A 20,831-nucleotide genomic window follows, 5' to 3' on the forward strand; every position below is an offset into this window, starting at 1 on the left:
CGTGGCTACTCCTTCGCCTGGACTACGGCAAGTATAATCGTGTTGGACACATTACGTCAGAAGTGAATACTTATTACTGTATTTCGGAGAGTTTGTTCTTCACGTTATATTCTCACATTTCATTACAATATCTGCACAATTTGTCCTGTATGACGACCTAGACAAGTAATAAAATATAATATGCATAAATAAAAAAAAAATATATCAAAATACACGAACTCTGCCATGGTAATTCTCTTTGGACGATAGTTTGTGATCCGTAAGAGGAATCCACAGACTATTTCACGAGACGCAAAAATATTAGTGTTATGACGAACTACACCACAACAGCAGACATGCCTCACGTACAGCATATCCTCCCTCAACAACCCTCACATCTATCCCCGGAACAGAGTCTATTCTTAGCATATCTTCCTGGCGTCTATCTCAGCGTCTCCAGCCAGCACCGGCCTACCATCCCTCCACCACCATCACCATTCATCAATCAGGTCTTATTAACTAACTAGTAACTCTGACAGCCATCGTCGAGTCCTCCGCCTCCCCCTCCGAGACGTTCCCACACACAGATACCGTCAGTGATAATTCTATCTCTCTCAAATTGTACTTGTGTTAAGGTGAGGAAGAGCGTAAATTACAATCATTAGATCACAAAGTCGTTAATATATTCATATATGAGAGAATAAAATGTGATAAAATGTAGACACAATAAAATTAATCAAAAAGAATAAAAAAATATACGCGTGAGGGCGAACACTGACAGTGCCACACGTACTTTACCGGAGATAAATATTACAGTACGATACAGTCCCAACCAACACAAGAGCACAGTGGACTACATCCAAGGCCTCCACATTACTCCTAACTAGTTAATAAATTCCATACGTGACTAAAAGTACGGGAGACTGCCAAGTTTTCGTCCCTCAACACGATCCCATCTACACAAGAACTCAGTCTCGACTTTCCCACCAGAACTCTCTTTATCTGGCTCACCAACGGCTCCTCCTCCACACTCGGTGTATTACAGACCATCAACTACACACTTTAGTCACCCTCCCCCCCCCCGCCACACAATGCCCTTTCTTCTCCCCGTCAAGATACAACCCACTAACTCCCTCCTCCCTCCCCCATACTACAGCCTACTGCCTCCTTACACTAGAGTCACCACCTCTTACACCAGTCACCACCTCCCAACACCACACTCATCACCTCCTTACACCACAGTCATCACCTCCTTACACCACAGTCATCACCTCCTTACACCACAGTTACCATCTCACACCAATCACCACCTCCTTACACTACTGTCACCACCTCCTTACACCACAGTCATCACCTCCTAGCACCACAGTCATCACCTCCTAGCACCACAGTCATCACCTCCTTACACCACAGTCACCACCTCCTAATACCACAGTCATCATGTCCTTACACCATATTCATCACCTCCTAACACCACAATCATCACCTCCTTACACCACAGTCACCACCTCCTTACTCACAGTCACCACCTCCTTACACTACAGTCATCACCTCCTAGCACCACAGTCATCACCTCCTAGCACCACAGTCATCACCTTCTTACACCACAGTCTTCCACCACAATGCCTCTCGACTCCTCCTCTCCTTATATCAGTACCCCCTCCAGGTCCTCTTCAGTAGTGAGGGCGGTAAAGGGGAGGCAGACGTCTCTTCAACTACAGGTAATTATAGCTATGGGTGCTGAAGCAGGAGTCAACATGGGCGTGGCGCTGGTGAGGACCACTACCACCAGTCAAGTCCTGACACCTGCCCACCGTACTCTGGCCACCCAGCTTGTCGGGGAGTGTGGCAAGGAAGACAGTGGTAGGTGATGTGTGAGTGGCTGGTGGTGAGGGATGTGTGAGGTAGGTGGTGGTGGTAGGTGATGTGTGAGGTAGGTGTTGGTGGTGAGGGATGTGTGAGGTAGGCGGTACGTGTGAGGTGACTGATGGAGGTTAATGAGGGACAAGGAACAACTATGGCTGACTAATGGATCCCCAAACTGAGGTATCCTAACCTCTGTCTCCCCCCCCCCTTTTAAGACAATACGAATAGGAACTGGGCATTATAAAGATGACGAAGAGGAAGAAATGACGAAGAAATTGGGTACGTGAGGAAAGATGAAGAGAATAAGCCACAACGAATGAGGGAAAAACGTTCAATCATAACATTAAACAAACAGGTTAATAAACAAGTAAACCAAGAAATAATACAAAACGAAATTTTGAGAATAAGTAAATTAGTTTATAAAAATGTGTGGAGATGGGGAGAGTAAAATGAAGTTTGAGAATAATTAAATAACTCTTATTGGTGGAGTAAACCTGATAAACAAAATAAGCACCATAAATATATATATATGATCGAAAGAAAATACTTAAGCCAAAAAACTGAGGAATTAAACAAGCCGAGAAGGAAACAACAGAGAGAGAGAGAGAGAGAGAGAGAGAGAGAGAGAGAGAGAGAGAGAACATAAACAGAAACAGCGACGGAAATAAAGAAAGATTTCGAGAGAAAAATTAGAGCATCAGAGTGGCCAGCCTCGTAACTCAGCCTCCACCATGACAGTCTCGTTGATTGGATGGAAGACTCCTGGTTGATGGCCACCCCAGAGAGGTCTCCTGGCCAAACTACAGCCACACATATGAAGATGTTTGGACTAGACCTTCTGTACAAAGTTCAGACCAACAGCGCTTCCTGCCACCCTGGCGGACAGTTCCCTTCGATATCACAATTCCGACGTATCTGCCTAAAAAATTAATTATACAAGGTATTTATCTCCAACACACTGCCAAAGTGAGAGCTCTTGAACACATACACACTCTACAGACTGATGATAATATCACACAGACCATCTACACTGATGGATCTCTTAACACCGCCTGTGGGAGGGCTGGAAGTGCTATTGTTGTGACTCAACCTGACGGTAATATAATTGAGAAAGGAGTTAGAATTAACAATTGGGCATCCACTCTACAAACTGAACTAGTTGCCATACTCACAGCTATTAAATTCATTGAAACCACTGTCAATGACAGTCTCATCATCAGTGACTCTCTATACTCACTACTTGCCCTTAACACCCTCAACTCAAGTTGTCACGCGCTTGTCTCTGAAGCCAGACACAAATATGCGTGCCTTGTTGACCCGGGTGTCAAGGTCAAACTGTTGTTGATCCCCTCTCACATAGGCCTCATAAATCATGACACAGTTGATGCCCTCGCCAAACTCGCGTCTAACAAAGGCACCGTTGAATACAATTTGGGTCTGTCAAAAAGAGCCCTTAGAACTGTAATTAGGAAAGAACTTATTGATGAATTTGACGCAAGTAGACAAGTGCAAACAGGCACTAGTCGATCCATAGTTAACCATGATGAGATGTATCAAGTGAAACATGTATATGGAGCAAGTAACAAGATCACTAGATTACAAGATGTTGTAACCGCTAGATTAAGGTTAGGATATAAGTACCTCTGGCAGTACGTTCCTCAAGCAGATGTGAAGAAGACTAAATGTAAAGTGTGTGGCCAGACATATGGCCACACACTTGAACACTACGTCCTCGACTGTGTGAAGATAGAACCTTTTAGGGACAGGTCCAAGCACACTGTGTGTGAAATGGCACAACACTTCATCTCTAATGGTAAGATAGCCGACATATTAAGATTGTATCCTGACCACGGGGGTTAATTATTGTGACCCGTTGTAAACTCTATTCTGTAATCCTTTTGCGCTACCGCTCACAGGATGAGTATGGGGTGCACAATAAAGTAAACGCTGTAAGCGGCAAAAAAAAAAAAAATCATTGGTTGATGGCCGCCCCAGAGAGGTCTCCTGGATGGTGGCCACCCAAGAGAGGTCTCCTGGTTGATGGCCACTCCAGAGAGGTCTCCTGGTTGATGGCCACCCCAGAGAGGTCTCCTGATAGATGGCTGCCCCAGAGAGATCTCCTGGTAGATGGTTGTCCCAGAGAGGTCTCCTGGGAGATGGCTGTTCCAGAGAGGTCTCCTGGTTGATGGCTGCCCCCGGAGAGGTCTTCTGGTTAATGGCTGCCCCAGAGAGATCTCCTGGTAGATGGCCGCTCCAGAGAGGTCTCCTGGTAGATGGCCGCCCCAGAGAGGTCTCCTGGTAGATGGCTGCCCCAGAGAGGTCTCCTGGTAGATGGCTGCCCCAGAGAGTCTCCTGGTAGATGGCTGCCCCAGAGAGTCTCCTGGTAGATGGCTACCTACCAACCTTCCTCACCCACCGTCTTCATCATCTGTATACAATATCATTTTGGCTCCTGTCTGACGATACTACAGCACTATGTTTAATAGCATGTTTAAACACATACAGATATATTAATGAGAGTGTCTTAAAGTAAAGGTTTTTATTACTAGGTTCATCATATTATGTAGTCAGGTATCTATAGGTGTTTGCAATACCTAGAATGATAAAAATAAGTGAGATTTACCTTAATAACTATTTCCATGTATTTAGATGACATTTATCGCTCTAAATGCACAGCTAGTGGAGTATAAAACACCAGCTACACCCATACCAGTATACACCACGAAATACACTCATACAAGGCTACAACACCAGCTACACCCATACCAGTATACTCGTACAACACCAGCTACACTCATACCAGTATACAACACCAGCTACACCCATACCAGTATACAACACCAGCTACACCCATACCAGTATACAGTTTCCACTCTTGATACAACACAAGTCACACTCTCAGCTGAATGCAGGTGGATGACGTTCCATTATCAAGGACGTCTGGTTACTGACGGCCAATAATGTTCACTGTACTGTACTGCAACACTGAACACTTGGTATATTCCGCCTTGGGTGACGCCAGAGATGTGCTGTAGGTGGAGGGTGAGGCAGGAGGTGACCAGCGGTGGAGGGTGAGACGGGGCGGGTGACCAGTGGTGGAGGGTGAGACGGGGCGGGTGACCAGTGGTGGAGGGTGAGACGGGGCGGGTGACCAGTGGTGGAGGGTGAGACGGGGCGGGTGACCAGTGGTGGAGGGTGAGACGGGGCGGGTGACCAGTGGTGGAGGGGTGAGACAGGAGGTGACCAGTGGTGGGGTGTGAGACGGGCAAGGGACCAGTGGGGAAGGTGAGACGGGGCGGGGACCAGTTGTGGAGGTGAGACAGGGAGGTGACCAGTGGTGGAAGGTGACGGGCGGTGACCGTGGTGGGAAGGGGTGAGACGGGGGTGGTGACCAGTGGAGGGGTGAGATGTAAGGGGTGACCAGTGGTGGAGGGGGTGAGACGGGGCGGTGACCAGTGGTGGAGGGGTGAGACGGGCGGGTGACCAGTGGTGGAGGGGGAGACAGGAGGCACCAGTGGTGCATGTGAGATGCAAGGGTGACCAGTGGTGGAGGGGTGAGACGGGAGGGTGGGACCAGTGGGGAGGGTGAGACGGGCGGGTGACCAGTGGTGGAGGGTGAGACAGGAGGGTGACCAGGTGGTGAAGGTGAGATAAGGGTGACCAGTGGTGGAGGGTGAGACGGGCGGTGACCCGTGGTGGAGGGGGTGAGATTAAGGGGTGACCAGTGGTGAAGATGAGGCAAGGGTGACTAGCAGAAGATGAGGCGGGGCGGGGTGACCTGTGGTGGAGGGGTGAGATGGGGCGGGTAACCAGTGGTGAGGGGTGAGACGGGCAAGGTCCAGGGTGAAGATGAGGCAGTGAAGGAAGAGGAGGTATCCGGCTGGTGGAGGAAGATGAAGCCAGAGGAGTACTGCCAAAAGGAGGAAGATGAGGCCAGAGGAGTACTGCTGGGGTGTTGAGGAAGATGAGGCCAGAGGAGTACTGGGCTGTCAAAAGTGGAGGAAGAGGCCAGAGGAGCAGCTGGGCTGGGGCAAGGAGGAAGACGAGGCCAGAGGAGTACTTCACATTGTTGAGGAAGATGAGGCCAGAGGAGTACTAAGCCAGTGTTGGGAGGAAGACAGAGGCCAGAGAAAATACTGTTAATGTTGGAGGAAGACAGAGGCCAGAGAGCATTGTCAAAAGTGGAGGAAGATGAGGCCAGAGGAGTACTGTTAGTGTTGGAGGAAGATGAGGCCAGAGGAGTACTGTTAGTGTTGGAGGAAGATGAGGCCAGAGGAGTACTGTTAGTGTTGGAGGAAGATGAGGCCAGAGGAGTACTGTTAGTGTTGGAGGAAGATGAGGCCAGAGGAGTACTGTTAGTGTTGGAGGAAGATGAGGCCAGAGGAGTACTGTTAGTGTTGGAGGAAGATGAGGCCAGAGGAGTACTGTTAGTGTTGGAGGAAGATGAGGCCGAGGAGTACTGAGTAGGAAGATGAGGCCAGAGGAGTACTGTAGCCAGAGGAGTGTTGGAGGAAGATGAGGCCAGAGGAGTACTGTTAATGTTGGAGGAAGATGAGGCCAGAGGAGTACTGTCAGTGTTGGAGGAAGATGAGGCCAGAGGAGTACTGTCAGTGTTGGAGGAAGATGAGGCCAGAGGAGTACTGTTAGTGTTGGAGGAAGATGAGGCCAGAGGAGTACTGTTAGTGTTGGAGGAAGATGAGGCCAGAGGAGTACTGTTAGTGTTGGAGGAAGACAATCAGAGGTAAAGGAGTACAGCCAGTGACAGAGGAAGACACCCAGAGGGGAGTAAGACAACCAGTGGTGGGAGAAGAGGAGACTAGGGGTAAAGTGGAGGAAGACAGAAGAGGTGGTGGAGGAAGACAGAAGAGGTGGTGGAGGAAGACAGAAGAGGTGGTGGACCAAGAAAACCAGAGGTGGAAGCAGGACATGGAGGCAGGTATACGTTCAGTAAACAGGAGTGACTCAGCTGAACACCAAGACCCTGGTGTTGTGTGTGTGTGTGTGAGAGAACAAGACCATCCTCTACCACCAAGCACAGGGCGCCTTTACCTATAATTAACCACATTACCTGGCCATAACCATTACTCTTGAGTTGTAATGAATAATAAAACAGTTATCCGTTTATGGAGTGATATTATAAACTAGTGATGGTAACGTATTATTAATATAGCCCGGACTGTCACTATTATTATTTATCATATTAATTCTATTGCTTTAAATTATTAGTCTGATATTCAGTTGTTGAGTTTATTATTTTATATTAGCTTCACTATTAATATTGCTATTATTATTATTATTATTATTATTATAATTATTATTATTATTATTATTATTATTATTGAGCTCGACATTGCCTCACTAAGTTAGGGTATTCCCCATCACTTTAAAAACAGCACCAAACTCTGGGGCCAACTAGGCGTGGGGGGTCAGTATCCATCATGTAAATCAGAGCAACACTATGATTACCCTAGATGACGCAGATAAGATTATGTATCGTAGGATCCCGTGAAATCAAGAGGTTCGTTGTATCAGTGAACAGGATCATGAATCACACAATCAAGAGATACAGTGTTTCATAATACTGCATTCCTTTGAGCACCAAGAACGAATCAGAGGTTTATATTCTTAATAATATTCATGTTCGAAGCAATGAACAAATGCCGGGACTCCTATATTCGTGTTCGTAACAGTTACCAAATCATGAATCATAAAAAAAGGTTTAAGGTGTTCTTCATGCTCGTGAACATATGCAAGAACAGAACCATGAACCATACTCATGTCAGATCATTGATGAACCAAATTGTAAGTCTCTAAACAAGAGAGGTTCGTACTGCATCGAATTTAATTAAAGCTGGTGAAATGAAGCTACGAATCACAGAGTTGAAGGTTCATAGTCTTTTTTTTAAGGTTAAGGTGGGAAAAGGATGGAAGGCATGCTGGGGCTCAAGGCACAGCCAGAAATGAGGGATAGAGAAGTCACAACATATAGTCGTGGGGGGAAAGGTTGGAAAAGAAGTTTAATGAGTTAAACAGAGGGGGACGACACCCCTTGTTTTACATATTACAGAGTTTGTTGGCTAACTAAGCTAACCTAGGATTTAGGATGAGGTTACACAATGGTTACTTTGGTTGGCAATGACTAGTTTGATTTTACAATTTCATGTTTATTAAAATCTTATTACAGTATTACGTTATGGACTCACTAGATTGTGACTTGTTAACTGTGATCTTATATCATCTAAGTTTTAATCGAAGGTGGATCGTTGTGGAGGACATACTGTAGATGGGTCGCGGGTTGGGTTGTTGTAGTGCGGGCAGACTCCGGGGCCACCAGGCGTGGGGTCTCCCTCCGTTGATGTCTTCCCAGCGTAGGTGGTCTGGGCTGTGAGGGTCGTCCAGGAGCTTGTCCCAAACCTTCTTCCCTAGGCCATGGAACCTGACGTTGAGGGCCTCTGTTTTATTTCTCAGATGGATGGTTTCCACTGTCTCCTGGCAGGGTGACACTTGGCCACTGGCTGACCTCAGACACTTGTTTTGGAAGCTCTGTAGTTGTTGTAGTCTGGTCTTCCCGAGTGTGACGAGTAGTATATGTGGGTACTCCAACACAGGCCTCACCAGCGCCTTGCACAAATGGACTTGTATCTTCTCAGGCATCAGTTTAAAACGTTTTAATTTGGCGGCGGCAACTTTGGCTTTCTTTAGTCTGCCCTCCACGCCCGCCCGAGAGATGATGAGGCCTACCAACCTGCCTTGTTTAGAGTACACACTCTCTTCGTCGTCGATCATCAATGGCGCCGGCTTGAATTTGGCTATGGATATGACCTCGAATTTCGTTTTGTTTGATTTTATCTTCCATTTACTTTCATACTCCGAGATATCCTATGTAGCCCGAGCAGTAAGTCGCGCCATCCTCGCGTCTCATATAATACTACGTGAACCAGAGTGTTGCCAAGTCCTCCCCACTCCACTGCCAGCCACACACACGCGCGCGCACGCGCGCACGCACAATCTTTATCTCCAACACACTGTCAAAGTGAGAGCTCTTGACCACATACATAACCTGCAGACTGAAAATAACATCACACAGACCATCTATACTGACGGCTCTTTTAACACTGTCTGTGTAATAGAGAAAGGAGCTACAATTAATGACTGGGCATCCACTCTACAAACAGAACTATTTGCCATGCTCACAGCCCTGAAACTTGTTGAAGACACTGCCACTGACAGTCTCATCAACACTGACTCCTTATCCTCACTACTTGCTCTTGATACCCTAAACTCAGATTGTCACCCGCTTGTCTCTGAAGCCAGACACAATCATATGTGCCATGTTGACGAGGGTATCAGGATCAAGCTGCATTAGTGAACATGATAGAGTTGATGCCTTAGCTAATTCGCGTCCAACAATGACAATGTGGAGTACAATCTGGGACTGTCAAACAGAACCTTTAAAACTGTAATCAGAAAAGAGCTTGTTGCCAGTAGACAAGTGCAACAGCCACGAGTCAATTTATTGTTTACCATGATGAGATGGATCAAGTAAAACATGTATATGGAGCAAGTAACAAGATCACTAGATTACAAGATGTTGTAACAGCTAGACTAAGGATATGCCCCTCAGGCAGATGTGAAAAAAACTAAATGTAAAGTGTTCGGCCAGACTTATGGCCACACATTCCAACACTACGTCTTAGACTGTGAAATAATAGAACCTCATAGGTATGCAATAGCACAGCACTTTATCTCTTATGACAAGATAGCTGATATACTAAGGTTGTATCAACACTTCGCATCTAGTGCCTAATCATAATTCTATGTACTGACTTAAACAATGAACTGGAAATACTCTGTAACACTCGCTGCCATAATATCAAACTCACTGGGGTCTGGTGAACACCTTCTGTGGCCTATACTCTGTAATCCTTTTTGCGCTACCGCTAACAGGATGAGTATGGGGTGCACAATACACTAGCTGTTGTCTGCGGCAAAATTACAAAAATTAAATTAAATTCACACACTTCCCTTGCCAGTAACAGTCACTAAACAGCTTTTTAGCCAGATGACAAGAAGAATTTACTCTGCTCACTGCTTTGTCTGTACAGTACATGATTCTTCTTCTTCTTCTTGAGAGAGAGAGAGAGAGAGAGAGAGAGAGAGAGAGAGAGAGAGAGAGAGCTGAGCTGAAGGAATTTGGACCAGAGGAAAATAATTTGGCGAGATTTTGTTTCTGGAAAAATTATTTGGTTGGATTTTGTCCACTGAGAAATTATCTGGTGAAAATTTTGCTCGGGAATGTCTGTCTGTCTTTAGCTCGTCGGTGAGGTAGGGAGAGGTCTTAGGTCTCTTGAGCGGTTAGGACCCTCCCGTCAAACACAGGGAGTGAGAGGGGCCACTGTCTGCTGCCTCACTCCCCTTATCTCACACACTCCACCTCATTGTTAGCAACCTCTTCTCCTTCAACCTCCCTCCCTCCCTCCCTCCCTCACATCAACGTCCTTGTACCTCCCAAGGAATTTGATTCATTCCTGCGTTCATATTTTTTGCAATAAGCCGCAAAACATCATCCTTGGAAATCGTCGTCGTCATGTCTCCGGTACACATAAACCGTCTTCTCATCCCCCCCCCCCCTGTTCCTCGCTACCTTCCAACCTGAATGTTATGTCCTGGTGAGTAAACTCAGACAGGTACTATACATTATAACAAGTGACTGTGGTCACCACCTCATACAGGTCTACAGGGCAGGTGACTTACTCAAACTCTACCTGTAAAGAGAGTCAACTTTAAAAACCTCTTGACACTCAGAGGTATGCATAAATGGATCTACAGTCCGTCATAATGTAATGTATCGGGGACACTATGTAAACACCGTGGGTTGACCAGCAGACATAGACTCAACAAGGCTACAAGTACAGTAGAGAGTTCCGTGCTCCACGGGAACAGAGAACAAAACATTCATCACAGCATGTTTAGTATTGTCTACCTATTCCCTTCCCAATAACTCTTACTTAGGAGTCCTCAACAGTCTTCCATTATAAATAATGAGCACAACTTGTACTGTATAACTATTATATACCTACCCATCAAAGGGCCCTTCGTCCTTGACCTTTTGTATACTTGTAGTTTTACGTTGACATCCACAGAATGGAATGACATGGGTGACAGTCAACTAGCAGCTGCTCCGTGATAAGACTAAACTAAACGGTGAGAATCCATCAATAGCATATAACCCCCGAGGAGCCACAAACCTCCCAACACCACCAGTATACTGTACCTCGCCTTCAGGTATTCCAAGTCCACGGTCGTGCCTCCAAACCCACTTCCGCATATTTGTCTTTTTTCTGTCGCCACTTGTTCTCCAGCATGTCCTTGAGGGCGGCTCTGTGTGTGTGTGTGAGAGGTGGAGAAAACCCGGGGTTTGTGTGAGCGTGCGTGTGCGACACCCAGCAGGCAAGTGGTCTTTCCAACACTCACCCCCCCCACACACACACACGTACGTACGCATGCATGCACGCAAACACACACAGACACGCACGCGCACCTTCCCACTACCAACTTTCCCTACAACCTTTCGTCTCCTGACTTTCCCCAGTCATCTCCTCTCTCAATATCCTTCTCACCTTCCCCAACCTTCTCTTTCCTCCTCTGTTCCCCCTAGCTTCAGCAACCCCCCTCCGTCCTCTCCCATCATCTATTTCATTCCAATACTAACCTCATTCCTCCACCTCCACATACCTTCCTAGGAGCTAAACCCCCCCCAACCCCCATGCGCTCCTCTCAGCCCCAGGCCTCCATAAAATATCATGGTGTGAAGGTGTGGAACAACTTACCCCCACCCATCAGAGCAAAGACTACGCTCCCTTCCTTTAAATCATCTCTTAAAAAATATCTATTGTCTAAGTATTATTATTTTTATAGCACTTAATTAATACTCCTACTTTTATTGTACCAACAAAACCATTATATCATAATTTGAATGTCATATAGATAGATAGAAATTACCATTGGAATAAATATATTTGCCATCAAGACATGACCCGGACTGTTTCCGTCCCCTTGTTTTACCTTAATACAACCCATGTTGTATTACTTCCCTCCCTTACCAGATCAATGTATAATAATCAACTCCACTGTAAAGTATGTATATGCTTATAATATAATTGTACAAAAAGTAAATAATGAAGTGATAATTGTGGTAACATTCTCTTATGTTCTTACCACCACCATGCTATTATACTATTCCAGATGATACTAAATGTTACATAATACTTCCTTGAGATAAATGTATAGTATATATGAGGTGCCTTCAGGAGAGCTCAGGTTCTCAACTGGCTCAGCCATGTTAATATTGTTATTATTATCCACTCTGTATCTGTGTTTTTCTGGCTAAATAAACTGTTTCAATATCAATATTTCTCACCCAATTCAACCACTCCCTCCCACACCTGTTAACCCCTCCTCCTCCTTCTCCCCACCTGTTAAGCCCTCCTCCTCCCTACCTGTTAACTCCTCCTCCTCCCTACCTGTTAACTCCTCCTCCTCCCCACCTGTTACCCCTCCTCCTCCCCTGTCACCCCCTCCTCCTCCTCCCCACCTGTTACCCCCTCCTCCTCCCCCACCTGTTACCTCCTCCTCCCTCCCACCTGTTAACCTCCTCCCACACCTGTTAACCACTTCTCCCCCCCCCACCACTCACTCCCCCCTGCTACCCCTCTTTCTCCCCACCCTGTTACCCCTTCCTCCCCACCTGTTACCCCCCTCCTCCCCCACACCTGTTACCTCCTCCTCCTCCTCCTCCTCCTCCCCCACGCTAATATTTACTATCAAACAACTGTGAGCGTCCACTACACCTGGCCTTTACCCCACATACCTCTGTGCCTCCACCTTCTCTCTCTCTTGCACTTATTGAATTGTCAGTTATAGAACTATAAAGAAATTGGGACAATACCTGACAATTTTACAGATCATTTGATTACACGGAGGGACGGACGCACGCACGCACACACACACGCACACACACACAATGGTTATGCACATCAACCTCTCCTCCGACATTGTCCCACCTCCTTCCATTACCCTAGGTCCGAACACACCCAGGTTGTAGATTCCACGAAGCTCCTCGCCGTCACCATAGACAACAAACTAATTGGAAACCACACGTCAGTGAAGTTGTCAACCTCCAGTTCCGTCTCCACCTCCTCCGCCGACTCAAGTCCCTCGGGTTCCTGCACCTGAGCTCCTCAGTGTTTACACAACATTCATACCCAAGCTCACCTATGCCTCCCCACCTGGTCTCTCCCTAAATGCCACACAACGTAAACACCTAGAAATAGTAAAGAGGGCATATTATTCTCCTTCCTACTCCACATATCAAGAAGCGCTCAACACACTGACCTTTCGACTCTCACTGACCATCAACACGACCTCATCTGCAAATTGTAAAGCTTTCACACCATCCCCGACACCGGCCCCTACTACCACCTGAGATCCCCTGTCCGAGAATTGCTGTTCGACACCACAACCGCATCCAGCCCATACGTGCAGAACTGATCGCTATAAGAACAGCCCAGTCCCAACCATTAAAATTATCAATAACATGTAATAAATCAGTGTATTCACTCCAGTAAACACTGCTCCCTACACTGTCACTATGTTGAAATGAACTATTTTGAGCTGATCCCCATCTAAGTTACAATATGTCTTATTTGTGTCACTTATGTCATTGTATATTATTTGAATTCGTAACCCATTCCAAATATGTAACTGTATATTTTCAGCCTTTGCCGTCGCTTTCTAATAAACCGTTAATTATTATTATTATATATATATACACACACACACACACACACACAGTGTTCATCATTACAGGTTAGTAAACAGTTAATGTCCTCCCCGTGAATGTAGAGCACGTCTGTGTACAGTACCTAAAGCTACCTGGAGGAGGAGGTGGAGCTGCTCACGACTTCTTTACCTCACCTTGTCCTTGTAACCGTGTGTTGTTGTGTACACCCCAGGTCAAACACCCTTCCAAACTGAAACAGTATTGACCTCAAATGAGATAAAACAGCACACCCGCACCAGACGACAGTCAGGGTAAGTCAGTTCGGAGACTCATTCACGCGTCTCATTTTCACTACAGGGAGCGAACTTTTGTCCATGACTGTACCTTGCTCGTGTCCTTCCCTCCCATCACCTTACCCCTCCACCTTCTTTCCACCAGTTGTCCTTAAACACGAGAAAATAATTCAACAAAGAGAGAGAACTAACAGCATAAAGTCATCAACAGAAGCCCCCCCAACGAATATGACTCCGAACTGATGAAACAAAACTCCGAACTGCTGGAATGAGTCTCTGAACTGTGAAATGTGGCGCCACTGTTTGTTTGTATTAAAACTCGCAGAAAGGGTAGAACTATCTTCGCTATAGTAACCAGACGAAGGATGCTAAATAAGGAGCCCCCATATATATCTGTGAATGACGTATATCCTGCATGGTTATGGTTTTAATATAGTTTACAAAGTAGAACGTCATTGGCTCCTATGTGTTGTCTGGTGGGCTGTGGTGCCACGTCTAACATAACACGTTAGCCACTACCCGTTATAAATGGAGACAACTGAACAAATATTAGTCAGAACAACGTTGTTCATTGTGGCTGCAGCTCTGTTCCCAGGGTTTATTGGTCACAACCTAACCTAACATAACCTAACCAATTATGTCATAACCTAACCTAACCTAAAATAATATAAAGTAACCAAAGCTTGCCCAGCCTAACCTAACTTCTTACATGAAGTTGGTTTGAGAGAGAGAGAGAGAGAGAGAGAGAGAGAGAGAGAGAGAGAGAGAGAGAGAGGTCAATATCTCGCCCTACCAGACCTCCCCTGCAGTTGTATACTTGATCAGGTAATAATACAAGCAGGGCCTCGTGATGGTAGGTGGCTGGCGGCTTCTTCATCTCCAAATGTTATACAACACTGTTGCTGTAACACGCCGGCAGGAGGAGGTTGTCTGGCCTGCATCAACTCGAGCGGCAGTGAGGTGGGTGGAGTGGCTGCTGTGGCAATTTGGAGGTGGTACTCGAGAATACAGTAAGTCCAGTGTTTTGTAATGTAGTAAGTTGGAGGTGGTACTCGACTCTTCCACAGTAACTCTAGCTTTGTAGTACGTTGGAGGAGGAACACAGACACTCCCAACCTTTCTCCAGTATATGTCAGTAATGTGTTAGCTAGTGAGACAGAACTTGAATGGGTAATGATGACAAAACAAGTAAGGTTCACATCGTGTGTGTGTGTGTGTGTGTGTGTAATGAGTTATAGGTTGAAATACCATTTTTTTTATTCCAAGATGATTATTTTTTGTGAATAGATACAGATTTATCAGTATGTCAGATAAAAACAGCTAGGAGAGAGAGAGAGAGAGAGAGAGAGAGAGAGAGAGAGAGAGAGAGAGAGAGAGAGAGAGAGAGAGAGAGAGAGAGGCACACCAGACTACAGTGATGAGTCTGATGAATGTACGTGAACGATCAACCACACTGCTTGCTGCCTTCAACCCTCTCCCAACACACGCACACACACACACACATACACGTAGAACACACGCACACACTCACGCACACACAATCACACAAACGCACACACACTCTCTCCTCCAATAACAGAATCGAAAACTTCACTCTAAAATAAAAAGCACAGATACTGATGCAGGTAGTAGTAGAGTAGAGTAGAGTAGAGTAGAGTAGAGTAGAGTAGAGTAGAGGTTAATTTCTTCTATACGGGGACGTCAGGTGATTTTCTTCAGCAGAGAGAAGACCCCGAACACAAGTGGTTAAAAATCAGGTGATATAGGCGTCCGACTCTTCACATCCACACTTCGAAAGCCTGGATGTAAACACAGAGGGAACCAAACGCACGCCGTGAGGTACGAACCGAAACATAAGAAAACGAAGTCAAAAGATTTAGCCTGACAGGGGTGACTCGCATAATAAGTAGGTGAGTTTATTTATTGGACTGTGTTATATTAGTCGACCGAGTGTTGGACTGCATCTACCATCTGGTTGTGAGGCAGGAGAGGAATCTGAATGAACGGGGCTCTTCACCGTCAGGTCCAGAGGAGTTGCGTGAGGTCAGTTCTCTCTCTCAATAACAGGTTAGTGAGTAAGACACGTCGACGGCAACAATTTGTTTTTTGTATGCTACAATAGTAAAAAAAATCAGGCGAAAGGAGGAGGAGGCAGACGTAGCAATATATAGGACGGTACACTGACCCGCCATCAATGTAGAGAGGTTGTGAAGCAAGTTACACTAGACACCTCCTCTTACACACACTCAACGACCATCCCACTCACCCCATGCACACTCAACGATCATCCCACTACCCTTACACACTTACGACTATCCCACTCACCCTTACATACTTAACGACCATCCCACTCACCCTTACGCACACTCAACGATCATCCCACCACCCTACACACACTCAACGACCATCCCACTCCACCCTTACACACACTCAACGATCTTCCAACCCATCACCTTTATACACACTCAACGACCATCCCACACTCTTACACACACTTAACGACCATCTCACTCACTTTTACACACTTAACGACCATCCTACTCATCCTACACACACTCAACGACCATCCCACTCACCCCTACACATAACGACCATCCCACTCACTTTACACACTCGACGACCTATCTCGCCATTACACTTAACGATCAACACTCACACTTACACACACTCGAAGATCATCCCACTCTCACCCTTATACACTCGACGACCATCCCATTCACCCTTACACACACCTCTAACGTCCATCCCACTCACTGTTACACACACTTAACGACCATCCCACTCACCATTACGCATAACGACCATCCCACTCACCCTTGCACACTTAACGACCATCCCTTTACACACACACCAACGACCATCCCACTTTCTTACACACTTAACGACTATCCCACTCACTCTTACACACTTAACGACTATCCACTCACACTTACACACTTAACGACCATCACTCACCCTTACACATAACGACCATCCCTCACCATTAACGCACTTAACGACCATCACACTCAACGACCATCCCACTCCAACTTTACACATTCAACGACCATCCTCCAACCTTACACACATTCAACGACCATCACTCACCCTTAAACACTTAACGACCATCACTCACTCTTACACACACTCAACGACCATGCCATTCACCCTTACACACTTAACGACCATACTCACCCCTTACACACACTCAACGACCATCTCACTCACCCTTACTCACACTCGACGACCATCCTCACCCTTACACACATAACGGCCATCCCACTTACCCTTACACACACTTAACGACCATCCCACTCACCCTTACACACACTTAACGACCATCCCACTCACCCTTACACACACTCAACGACCATCCCACTCACCCTTACACACACTTAACGACCATCCCACTCACCCTTACACACTTAACGACCATCCCACTCACCCTTACACACACTCAACGACCATCCCACTCACCCTTACACACACTCAATGATCATCCCACTCACCCTTGCACACACTCGACGACCACCCCACTCACCCTTAACACCTTCTCTCCATCATAAATCTAACAGTGCTTTAGCTAAATACTATAAGCTACACATTTCTTAAGCAGTGTGATAAGATCTGTGTACCTGCCATGTGTTGCACCGTCTTGTACGATACAATAATTTACAGATAATGTAACGGTGCTCAAACCTGTCTCACTTGATTGTATATACTATAAAACTATATTAAGTGAATGTTGTGTTATGTACATGTTTTTATAAATCATATTAGTTTATTACTCTTATGAACGATATGAGTTCAGTAGCTGAGGTAGTTGTTGTTTATGATACTTGTTGCAGCTTAACCTGTCATGTGCACGTGTTATGGCTGGTGTATACTGTAATACGGTTTCTTCACTCACCTCAGTCATGGTGATCCCGTGCCTGGTGAGGCCAGCTGAGCCTCACCACTCACTCTTAACTGTGTTCATAGATTCCAGGAATTTTTCTGGCTGGTCCCTGGAACACCCGTTGATGTTAATGTTCTGTCAATAATAATGTTTTCTGTCACGTTTATTTCGACACTGGTGGACAGTTTCTGTCATACAGGTTGACAGTTCAACCACTGTCAACTAACTCATTCCTGGCACTTCCGCGTCTACTAATATGTCAGTGTCATACTTGAGAGCCACAACTTTAAGTGTGTATTCTTGAGTCATCATCGCTGAGGGCCTTCACAAGGATAATTACTACTCCTTAACAGGCTGGTGATCCCCCAACATGTAGTAACACCTAACAGTAATACTCAAGGTTAATTCACCTTTACACTACCGATATAAAAACTCGTCACAATTATCACAATAATAACTGCATCATTTCTCTTGCCTGAGTACAGAGGAAAGGCACTTATGAACATATTCCAGGCCTCCCCAGCTCGCTCCAGCGGTGGTAGTCGATACACTAAGGTGTTTCCCCAGCGTGGGCTGCAGTGCACTCCGGGTCGGCCACTGCACCTTGCCATGCCCCCTCTGGCCACTTCACCTTGCCCGAGTAGACGACTGGGAGAGTTAGATAGCTATCTCGGTCCCATATTTAGCGCACTCCTCTATCTTAGCATGAGAAATTAAGGAAGGCAGGCACGCCACGGGTCTAATTGTAGTGTTGTGCACGGGCGTCGGCAGTACCCCAACGCACAGTTTCATGCTGGTGGTACTGGCAACTGTGGTAAGAACAATGTTGTCAGTGATGGTGTCTGGTAGGGAACCAACGTTGGCAGTGGTGCCTGGCAGGAAGCCTACCATGCCGTTGGCAGGTGTGGTATGAATTTCTGTTGTCAGTGGTGGTGTCTGGCAAGAAGCCAACTGCAACGTTGGCAGCTGGGGTGTCTGGAAAGGAGCCAACCGAACCGTTGTCAGTGGCGGAATCTGGCATGGACCAACCGTACCGTTGCCAGCTGTGGTATGGGCAGCTGTTGTCATTGGTGGAATCCATCAGGTAAACATAGGGGGTTTGGGGAACATGTGTTGGCAATAGAAATACACACGACGCACCGTAATGGTGTCAAGCAGGTGTCAGGGGAGACGAGGTGGGGAAGGAAACCAGACATTGTTGGCAGGACGTGCCCGTGAGGCAGGAACTAACCCAGAATAAGCGCTTAATGACCCCACCTGCAGAAGCACATCAACACCCCCTACTGCACCCCACTCACTGTGACCTGCCCTACTGTGACCTGCCTTACTACACCCCACTCACTGTGACCTGCCCTACTACACCCCACTCACTGTGACCTGCCTTACTGCACCCCACTCAATGTGACCTGCCTACTGCACCCCACTTACTGTGACCTGCCTTACTGCACCCCACTCACTGTGACCCTGCACCTCACCTGCCTGCACCCTGTGACCTGCCTTACTGCACCCCACTCACTGTGACCAGCCTTACTGCACCCCCACTCAATGTGACCTGCCCTATTCCAACCCACTCAATGTGACCTGTCCTATTCCACCCCACTCACTGCGACCTGCTTACTCCACTCCACTCATTGTGACCTGACACTACTCCACCCCACTCACTGTGACCTGCTCCGTCAGCTGTCATGAACACGCTAGTGTCATTACCTAGAGAATGTTAAGCTCAAATATTTTTTTCATTTATGCCTCTGTCTACCCAGCAGTAATTGGGGACCTGGATGTTAATCGATTTACGGATCGTATTCCGGGGTAATGGTTAGACAGTGCAGCTGGCGAGTTGTCCGGTCTTCTCGGACTATTCCTTGACATTGGGTCTTGCAGCCTGTTAACTCAGGGTGTGGTTGTTGTGTTGGCGACAGCTTCTACACCTTAAACAAATTCACGTCTAGGTGGTCCTTGGGCCGGCCATCCTCATTACACGAGGGGCGACCATTGATATTATTATTATTAGTCGTATGTATGTATGTATGTATGTATGTATGTATGTATGTATGTATGTATGTATGTATGTATGTATGTATGTATGTATGTATGTATGTATGTGTATTTATGTGTGTGTGTATGTATGTATGTATTTATGTGTGTATGTATGTAATCTCCCTAACTATTTATTCATATATATAGAGATCTATTTGTACATTAAATAGATCTACCTATCCATCTATATTCATGAATCCACCTACCTATCTGTTTATCTATCTCTCTACTAACTTATACATCTACCTATCTGTCTACCAATTTCTCTATCTGCCCATCTACCTACCATTCTATATATTTACCTATAGGAACACACCTCAAGGTCGCCACCATAACCCGTAACTATTTATCACCAACCATGTTTATCATGACTCATAGCACTGTATTGCCCCAATATACTGCCACGACACTGGAACAGAGAAGTGGAGGGAGGTAAGGGAGGGGGAGGAGGAGGTAATGGAGGGGTAGGGGGGGTAATGGAGGGGTAGGGAGGTGGGAAGGGAGGGGGAGAGAGGGGAGGGAGGGGATGGGAGGGGAGGAGGGGATGATGAGGGGAGGAGGTGGGGGAGAGGTGAGGGGAGGTGAGGAGTAGGGAGATGAGGGGAGAGGTGGGAGGTGGGGGAGTAGGGAGGGAGGGGAGGAAGGAGGGGGTGAGAAGGAGGGAGGGAAGATAAAGGAAGGAAGAGCAGAGAAGTGATGGGGAGGGGAGAGGAGAGAGGTAAGTGATTGGGGTGAAGGAGGAGGTAGAGGAGGGAGGAAGCGGGGAGGGTAAGTGATGGGGAGGGGAGAGGGAGACAGGTGAGGATGAATGGAGATGGGAGGAAGAGGAGAAAGAGAGGGAGAGAGAAAGGGGGAGAGAACGGAGGGGAGAAGGGTGGGGAGAGGGAGACGGGAGGGAGAGGAGGGACGGGTAGGTGGGTGAAGGGAAGGGGAGGGATGGAGGAGAAGTGAGAAGAGAGAGGAAGGGAGGGAGGAGAGGAGAGGAGGAGGGAGAGAG

At 46.6% G+C, this 20,831-nt stretch overlaps 1 protein-coding gene across 1 annotated transcript in view; it reads left to right on the forward strand.

The window, feature by feature from the left end:
- The first annotated feature begins 1,712 nt into the window (after positions 1-1,712).
- LOC121857972 (flocculation protein FLO11-like) overlaps positions 1,713-20,831 on the forward strand; it is a 31,344-nt gene continuing 12,225 nt past the window's right edge. Inside the window, exon 1 of the mRNA XM_042354211.1 lies at positions 1,713-1,842. Coding sequence (XP_042210145.1) covers positions 1,713-1,842 — 130 coding nt within the window. The remainder of the gene's footprint in view (positions 1,843-20,831) is intronic.

This window comes from Homarus americanus, unplaced genomic scaffold (assembly GCF_018991925.1).
Source record: "Homarus americanus isolate GMGI-L3 unplaced genomic scaffold, GMGI_Hamer_2.0 scaffold15487, whole genome shotgun sequence".
Classification (NCBI taxonomy): Eukaryota; Metazoa; Arthropoda; class Malacostraca; order Decapoda; family Nephropidae; genus Homarus; species Homarus americanus.